This window comes from Phycodurus eques, chromosome 5, assembly GCF_024500275.1.
Source record: "Phycodurus eques isolate BA_2022a chromosome 5, UOR_Pequ_1.1, whole genome shotgun sequence".
Taxonomy (NCBI): domain Eukaryota; kingdom Metazoa; phylum Chordata; class Actinopteri; order Syngnathiformes; family Syngnathidae; genus Phycodurus; species Phycodurus eques.
In genome coordinates, this window is record NC_084529.1 from 29,613,023 (window position 1) to 29,621,339 (window position 8,317).

At 44.4% G+C, this 8,317-nt stretch overlaps 1 protein-coding gene across 1 annotated transcript; it reads left to right on the plus strand.

Annotated features, from left to right (window-relative positions):
- The first annotated feature begins 2,162 nt into the window (after positions 1-2,162).
- lmo2 (LIM domain only 2 (rhombotin-like 1)) lies at positions 2,163-7,512 on the plus strand. Its single transcript, XM_061676986.1, has 3 exons — positions 2,163-2,563; positions 4,225-4,440; positions 6,781-7,512. The coding sequence occupies exons 1-3, from the start codon at positions 2,523-2,525 to the stop codon at positions 7,004-7,006; spliced, it is 483 nt and encodes a 160-aa protein (XP_061532970.1). The 5' UTR covers positions 2,163-2,522; the 3' UTR covers positions 7,007-7,512.
- The last annotated feature ends 805 nt before the right edge of the window (positions 7,513-8,317 follow it).

The window sequence follows — 8,317 nt, forward strand, 5'->3', positions numbered from 1 at the left end:
GCCCGTGTCGTTTGCCTGCATTGTACTACTTACTTTCCGCACTGGATGGCAAGGCAGGAGAAAAGAAGAAATGTGTCCAAATTCCTCACATGCTTGTTTTTCACAAGTTACAGATCATTCAATAAGTTGTGTTTCGGAAATTGAAATAATTTGCTCCACGTTTTTCTATGCGTCAAGGTCAGCTTAATACAGATTGCTCTCGTTTCGGTTCTGAATGGTCCTAGCTTGAATGCGCCCTGTGCGAGACCCCCTTTAAGTGCAGCTGCACATCTCACACATACCAGAACGGGCACGGCTGGTGGGATACAGTGCCGCTGTGCACCTGAAATTTTCAGAATTTTTTATTATTTTGGGCTTTGTCACCTATCTGTTTTTTTTTTTTTAATTACAAAATATTCTCAAATTGCTTTGCATATCTTTATTTACAAGGATGGATTGGTTTTAGCATGGTAAATAAATTGAAGGTCAAGAATTTCAAATTGGCCAATGCATCCTTCAATTTTTCGATATGTGGCCCTTGGAAGAAAAAGTTTGGAGACCCAAGATTCAGAGTCTTATAACCTACTAACATGCATGTTTTTGGAGTGTGGGAGGATGTCGGTGTACCTGGAGAAAACCCACCCAAGCACAGGGAGAACCTGAGAGCTCCACACAGAAAGCCCAGATCTGCCATCCGCACCTCAGAACTGTGAGGTTGTCATGCTAACCACTCCTCCATCAAGTAACGGAGTTCAGGCCAAGCTTGTTTTTTCATCCCAAGAGCGCAGATTTATCTCTGTCAAGAAGCTCTCCCGGTGCCACCATGCTGCTAACCTTTTTTTCTTCTTGCTCTATATATCCAGAGTGCCTACAGTATGTTGTCCATCAACTGTCAAGCCCAAGGATACGTTCAGCCGTTGCAGATCACTGTAGCTGGCTGCCGGTCCGAGGTGCTTTATCTAGTGGTCCAGTCCATCTGCTGTGTGCGTCCCTCCCTCCCTCCTGCAGGCAGCCCCCGGCGTGCTGGCAGCAGATAATAGAAGCCAGCAGCTCAGACAACAACTGTGAAGATACGCATGTCACTGTTGTTTGAACAGCGACAACCGCCACAAGATCGCACATGTGGACTGTCACTTCGAGGTTTGACAAGAAATGTTTGGTCTTTTAAAATCAAACGTAATGGAAAATAAACAACAACAACAACAACTAGTATTTATATATGCATTGATATCGAATATACAGACAGAGGTAGGCAAAGTATGGCACGTCAACCACATAGGGCCTGCTCAATTTTTCCCACTAAGCATTTACAATATCAAGTCCTATATTATTTGCTGCAATAATTTAGCAGTGTTTTTCCTAAAATTGGTTAGTTAAAATATATTTATAATTTTTTTAATGAATATTTTTCATTGATATACCTCTACAAGTTAGTGGTTGTGTTGATTGATTTAAATTATAAAATCAATACTATATTAATCAATTACACATTTATACATGTACAGTAATTTTTGAGTAAATAATTGTTTGATTGAATAAAGTTGTAAATGATTTGGTACTGAAATTATTACGAAATACATTCGTTCAGGTGCATTTTGTCTTGGGGCAACGATTCGCACAAGTGTATGTGTCTGTGTTTCATGCACGGAATGACATTTGTCTTATTTTTTTATTTCAATGGCGGTGCACGGGACAGAAAGTGCATGTTTCTGTATTTTGAGCATGAATTCATAGAAGTTTTGTGGGGCGGGAGAGTCTCAATTCTACATGGAATGACCCAAATAGTCATAAGAAAAACACCCTGAGGCCATAAACACATGAAAAACATCAACTCGGGCCGTAACTGAGCGTGCCGGTAGCGCCACACCGTTCGTAACCTCGAAATGTCGTATGTCTTGCCGTCGTAAACCGAGGACACATTGTTGTACTGAGTTCGCCGCAGTGTATGTTTCATGCAAACCCATTTCCATGTCTCATTATGAAAAGTTATGGGCAAAATCTAATTAAGCACGCAGCCACGTCTCGCACACACACACACACACACACACACACACACACAGAGTCTGGCACAGAGTGGGACTCATTAGTGTCAGTCACGACGCAGCTTTTCGCCTGACAGGACAGGACAGGACACGGCTCAAACCGCCGCTTTAAGGCTCATTTCCTGCCATTGTCACACAGTCGTGAGCAGGAAGAGGCAGATTTGCTGCTGGGCTTTGGGGGGGGGGGGGATGCTTATGTGCGTTGTATGCCGCCCACCTCGTATTTAAACACGATGCTTCTTTCTGGACGAGGGACGTTCGCGGAGATCCATCCGAGGAGCTGGACCTTGTGGCTCGTGGAGCCGCGCGGCGACATGCTTGATGATGCCCCTGCAGGAAACGATGACGGCGTTCGACACCGTCGCTTCTCTGCCGCCGTCTAACAGCATCTAAAACACACACGCACGCACGTCCAGGAGGCTGTAGTCGAGGTTTTCGGACGTTGGGGAGCAGGTGCTGCAACCACCGGATCCGGATCCAGATCCAGTCATTTGTGGAGGAATGTCGTCCACCATCGAGAGGAAAACGCTGGAAGCCAACGAGTGAGTGGGACACATTTCCACATCAGCCCTTCAAATAATGCTACATATTCCGATACAGTACAATAATACACGTGGGGTTGGGTCTGTAGTGCCGAGGAACAAGTTTAATGTGGCGCTGAAGTTAAAGAGCAAAAGTAGGACATATTAAAATGTGTTTGGCTTACTTTATTTCGTTCTTCCACTCGTATATGTTTTTTTCTGAACAGTGCAGTTGTGGAGTTGTCCTCGGTTTACGACATACGACGGTTTGAGGTGAAGAACGTCGCGTTATAAAGTTGACTGCGCAAGAATACGTCGTCATGCGGCACAAGAAGACAAACTCAGTTAGTTAATATATATATCTTTTTTTTACTTTTACTTTTACATTTGATCGTTTTTTTTAATCAAGGGCCTCGAAGTGTTTTTTTTCCCCCCATCCAAATATTTACTCTACACTCGTTGTGCCAAATGTCACGTGAGAAATAGCTCCCTCGTGTGGACAGCGTCAACACAACATTGAGTAAATTAGTGATTTAAATTTTTTTTTTGTATACTGATTACACTGGGTTACAATTGTTTTTTTTGGGGGGGGGGGGAGTTATCAAAGTTTTTTTTTCAACTGATCGAGGGCAATTATGCACCGCTGAAATTTCCTTTTACAGTGAAAATGAATTGAAAACCAGGCTCCTAAATTAATTACCTACTCAAAGCGGCACGAGAAGTAATATGACTTAATCATACATTTGTGATTTTCCAATATTTTATGGACCACCTTATTAAACAATCATTAATTCTCACAAATATTATCATTCTCTACCAAATAAATGAGCAACTACGGTAAGTATTAAACCATCTACTGTACATCGCCGTGGTTTTCAAACCTTTTACATCATGTACCACCTAAAAACAAGTACTCAGCACTCCAAGTGTCACCATAATGAACAACATTAAAATACCATAACGTAGTAAGCCTTAGTGCTCATTAAAAGCAAGAAAGAGTTTTTATTTCAAAATGTACATTTAGAATCCGAATCATCATTATTGCCCTTGTATTGGAAAACACACAAGGAATTTGTCTCTGGTAGTTGTACTAGTACAACAGTACTAACACGCGGCTTAGGCTCCGGTACCAGGGTTCTCGAGAGGGGTTGGATACTCTTTCACTCTGGAGTTGGCCACAGTCAGAGGCACCGAGCAAGCGCGGGCATACAGATTTCCCGACCCCCCCCCGCCCGCCCCCTCTCGGCTCGGTGCCTGTACATTGGGGTTCAGTCCAGTAGATGAGAGTGTAAACCCCAACAAACAGGCATCGAACCGGGTGGCAAGCTGTGTGTGGAGGTGAGCCCGACTATATCTAGTCAGAACTTCTCAACATCGCACACTAGGTCGGGCCCCTTCCCAGATCCTATTACATTTATACTGTAGCGATAGGATGATTTTACTCAAATGTGACTGAGACCTTAATCTACCTAAACTATAGAGGGTAAAAGTCTTCTTTTTTTTTTTTCTTTCTCTAATTCCATGTTTTGCAAGTGTAAGTCGTTGCATTTTAATAAGGCGTCGCACCCCCATTTGCAATGTTAAAGTCATGGGGTCCTCAGGGTCAATCCAAAATTTGGGAGGGGTCCCGGACCTTCTAAAGGTTGGGATCAACCGGTGTACGCTATGTTTGCCTCGCGCAGGGAGCCAGTGGACGAGGTCCTGCAGATGCCTCCTTCTCTGCTGACATGCGGCGGCTGCCATCAGAGCATTGGCGACCGCTTTTTCCTGAAGGCCATCGAGCAGTACTGGCACGAGGACTGCCTCAGCTGCGACCTGTGTGGCTGTCGCCTCGGGGAGGTTGGCCGCCGCCTCTACTATAAGCTGGGAAGGAAATTGTGTCGCAGAGACTACTTAAGGTCAGTCTGTTTTTTTAAAAGAGACATTTTCAGATTTTTGTTTTGTTTTTCACAATTTAAAAAAGTTTTCAGGTGTCTTAATAAAATGACACGCTGTTGTCAAAATACTCCAATAATAAAGAATTGTAGTGCACTTTACACGCTATTTTAGCGTTGCCTCGCCTTATATACTGCAGCGTATGGTGTAGTAACAATGACAACGGGGGCGGAGCTAGATGGTAATCCTCCGGAAGCAGGTCCCAGAGTCTGGGGGGGAAAAAAAAGCAGCCATGCATAAAGACAGTAAATCACTTGTGGCGGTAGCATTCACACACTTCACTAATTATTACACACCACAATTATTGTGCAGATCAGTGCATGTGGCACATGCAATGGATACGTGACAAAACGACATACCCTCTGCCCTCACCCCCCACCGCATTGACAAATTCACCGAGCAATCCAGTAGCTATGTGACGATTACCAGAAGCTAACGCTTTTAGCTAATGCTGATCTGTACTTTCAACAAAACTCAGTGGAGCTTTGCTTACCTTTGGCTTTGACATTGTGTCCTAGACGGTGCCGTATGTTTGAGAGTGGAGAAACACACGGTGCAGCTGGTTATTATGCTAACACAGCTGAACACAGACACAGTTCAGGGAAAAAGGTAGCTGACAAAAAAAAAAAAAAAAAAAAAAAAGTACTTTGTTGTTTAATTTCCCACTTGCAGACACTCCAGGCGCCCAATTATATTTTATAAATGCATTCAATTTTCCATCATATTCAATTTTGTACATTTTTCGGTGATCATTAAGGGACAGCCGTTGTGCCAAATCTCAGCTATACAGACGGTCCGCAGCATTATTAATTTACAATAAAGCACTGTATTATAAATTCTTTCTTTATAAAGACTATAGTGTCACGGTACGATAGTACAACTTTTCTCTGGACCCAGAAGCTAGCGGCGGCTGGGAGGTTGGTGGCGAATGGTTTATTGAAGAGGATTACGGAGATGGATCCTTGAGGCGTACCGGCGGGTCGTGGAGACGGGGAGCGTGCGGCGGGCGGTGGCATGAGCAGGTGGATGGCTCGGCGGCGTGGTGGAAGAGGTCAACACGGCGGGGGGACACGGAAGGAGCACTGAGGACAAGGAAAAACAGAAGGATTGCGAGGACTGGCGCAGCTTACGTGCAGGTTTGAGAGCCGGTGTCCCACGGGAGAACGTTAATACTCTGGCAGTGGAGTCTTGGATCAGGCGGGCTTAAAGGCAGGCAGAGTAGAGTGCTGGTTGGCAACAGGTGCGCGGCCGAGGTGGCGCTGATTACTGGGAAAAGAAAGAGGGGGAGAGGGGCGCAAAGTGCCACCCGAGCTCCAACAACGGAATTCCAGGGACAGACCATGACATATCGTGCTCATTGCGATCTTAAAGTGCATCACAATTTATACCTCTAAAACTGCTCTGCCTCATACTGGGATAGTTTTCTCATCTTTTGGCGATATAATCAATGACATTAAGGGTACAAAATATACAATGCGCTTCTACACGCTTGTAAAATGCAATAATGAACATATTTTTAAATTATTAGAACAAAATCTCCGAGAAACCATAACTACGGTGCGGGCAGCGACAAAAATGACAAAATTTGACATCCGTGGTCTAGGTGTACTTGATGTTTGGCAAATAAGTCTACAGTAGATGGTCTGTTGTGACTGAAATAATAATATGACTCCGACAAGAGGCCGTGGACCAGCTGTACACCCCGCGGCAGGGTCCTCGAGGGTGCATGGGAGTCCCGTAGGGGGTGCTTCGGGAGTAATGGGGTACCGAACCCCCTGATACGGGCTGTTCGGTCGCCGTACGACCGGTGTCAGAGTTTGGTCCGCATTGCCGCCAGTAAGTCGGACCCGTTTCCGGTGAGGGTTGGACTCCGCCGAGGCTGCCCTTTGTCACCGATTCTGTTCATGACTTTTTGGGACAGAATGTCGAGGTGCAGCCGAGGCGTAGAGGGGGTCCGCTTTGGTGGCCTCAGTATTGCATCTCTGCTTTTTTTGCAGATGATGTAGTTGTGTTGGCTTCAGAGAAAAACTGCAGGATACTTTTGACTGGTGCATGTATGTCTGTATTCTACTGTCCCTTGGTGGCCAAGGTGCGCACGCCAAAAGGAGCCCACGGTCACAATGAATGATGATGCACAAACCGTTAATTCTAGTCTTGTTTCATTGTATGTGATTTTGTTTTATAAAGTACAGTAGATAAAATAAGGATTACAACGGAGCCGTTATGCCCTAATTATGCATGCGCGCTAGCTCGTCTCCCTTTTTAAGTGAACTTTCTAATTTGACACGTCTTCCTCCTCAAAGGCTTTTCGGTCAGGACGGCCTCTGCGCATCCTGCGAGAAGAGGATCCGAGCGTTCGAGATGACCATGCGTGTGCGGGACAAAGTCTATCACCTGGAATGCTTCAAGTGCGCCGCTTGCCAGAAGCACTTCTGCGTCGGCGACCGCTACCTGCTCATCAACTCAGACATTGTTTGCGAGCAAGACATCTTCGAGTGGACCAAACTCAACAATAACAGTATGGTATAGAACCACATGCCGCATCTTGTGTCTCCTGGACCTTTTTAGGTCTGGTTTCAGAGAGGAACAATCAGTAATACACAGTCAAAAGCTTGGAACTGCCTCGGCGCTTCAGGTGCAAACGGTGTTGGGTAAAAGAGGAGGAAGCTGAAAATCTCGTTTGCTGGAAGCTCATAATATCTGGACTGTGACAGGCAGCTCTTTATCTCAGGCCTCAGAAATGCAAAACAATCAGGATTAACATACAATAACAGGTATCGGTTAACCTTACTGGACTTGTCAACTAGCGCAAGATTACAGCAACTTTCTAATGGTGGAATAAACTAACCAGCTAAACATCGTTTTATTTCTGTCTTTACCATGTTTGCACAAAATGCCATTCAAGTTTCGATTTTTTTTTTTTTTTTTTTTTTTCCCTCCCTTCTACATCATGACAAAAATAAAGTTCCTAAATATTTACATCCAACACAAGTATTATATTAAAGGATATGACGAGAATTGTTGTATTTTTTTTTTAATTACTTGCTCTTTTGGAACGTCAACTCTCAAAAGATGCGTTGACGATGTTATTTTTATATATTTGTCTGGAATTATTCAATACATACAAATGTTGATTGCAAAGCTCTTTGCCACTTGTGTGTTGTCGCATGCATCCACACTGCAGCAGCATTCTAGGAACTCAGACATGGCCTTTAGGTGTGCGCGGTATCCTCACACTGCGCTTCACACAGGCAATGACAGCAGCATTTGATTTACCAGCGTTTAGACACAAGAGGTCACTAGAAGACTTCTCAATGTTGCCTTGCAGTTCACCGAAGCATCAGGCCTTTACGACCAGATATCGTGTATGAATAAGGAGTTCATTGTTTGCAATTGCATTGCACAGGTTACTATCAAATTCTAGAGCAACAAAGAAAGCAAAATGGTAACGAGGTCATGATGTTCTCCTCTCGAACCATCACAGTCGTCAAAGCCGTTTTCTGTGCTTGTCACAGTGTGCCGGTTATCAGGTAACTTAAAGCGCGCTTCCAGACTCACTGTCAGCTATCTTTGCAGGCACAAATGTAATAATCTCATTTATGAATATCTCTTGCGCGTGAATTTGGGGAATATTGGTGCCCAGCCGCACTGTACATGCAGTCTGGACTTCAAATGTAATTGTAAAAAGTGATTTAGGGATGACTCTGCCACAAAGACAAAAGCTGGGTCCCAATTTATAGGCTGCATTTGAAGGCTGATGACATCATGTCTCAATGTGAAGGCTCCTCTAAATGCAACCTAGAACTGCATTGTTGATATCTTTTGTGGCCTCGCGTATCA

Excerpts from the sequence above, each read along its gene's own strand:
- lmo2 (XM_061676986.1), top strand. The coding sequence starts at position 2,523 with ATGTCGTCCACCATCGAGAGGAAAACGCTGGAAGCCAACGA. Across the intron at positions 2,564-4,224 it reads AAAACGCTGGAAGCCAACGA|GGAGCCAGTGGACGAGGTCC; the intron begins GTGAGTGGGACA and ends TGCCTCGCGCAG. Across the intron at positions 4,441-6,780 it reads TGTCGCAGAGACTACTTAAG|GCTTTTCGGTCAGGACGGCC; the intron begins GTCAGTCTGTTT and ends TCCTCCTCAAAG.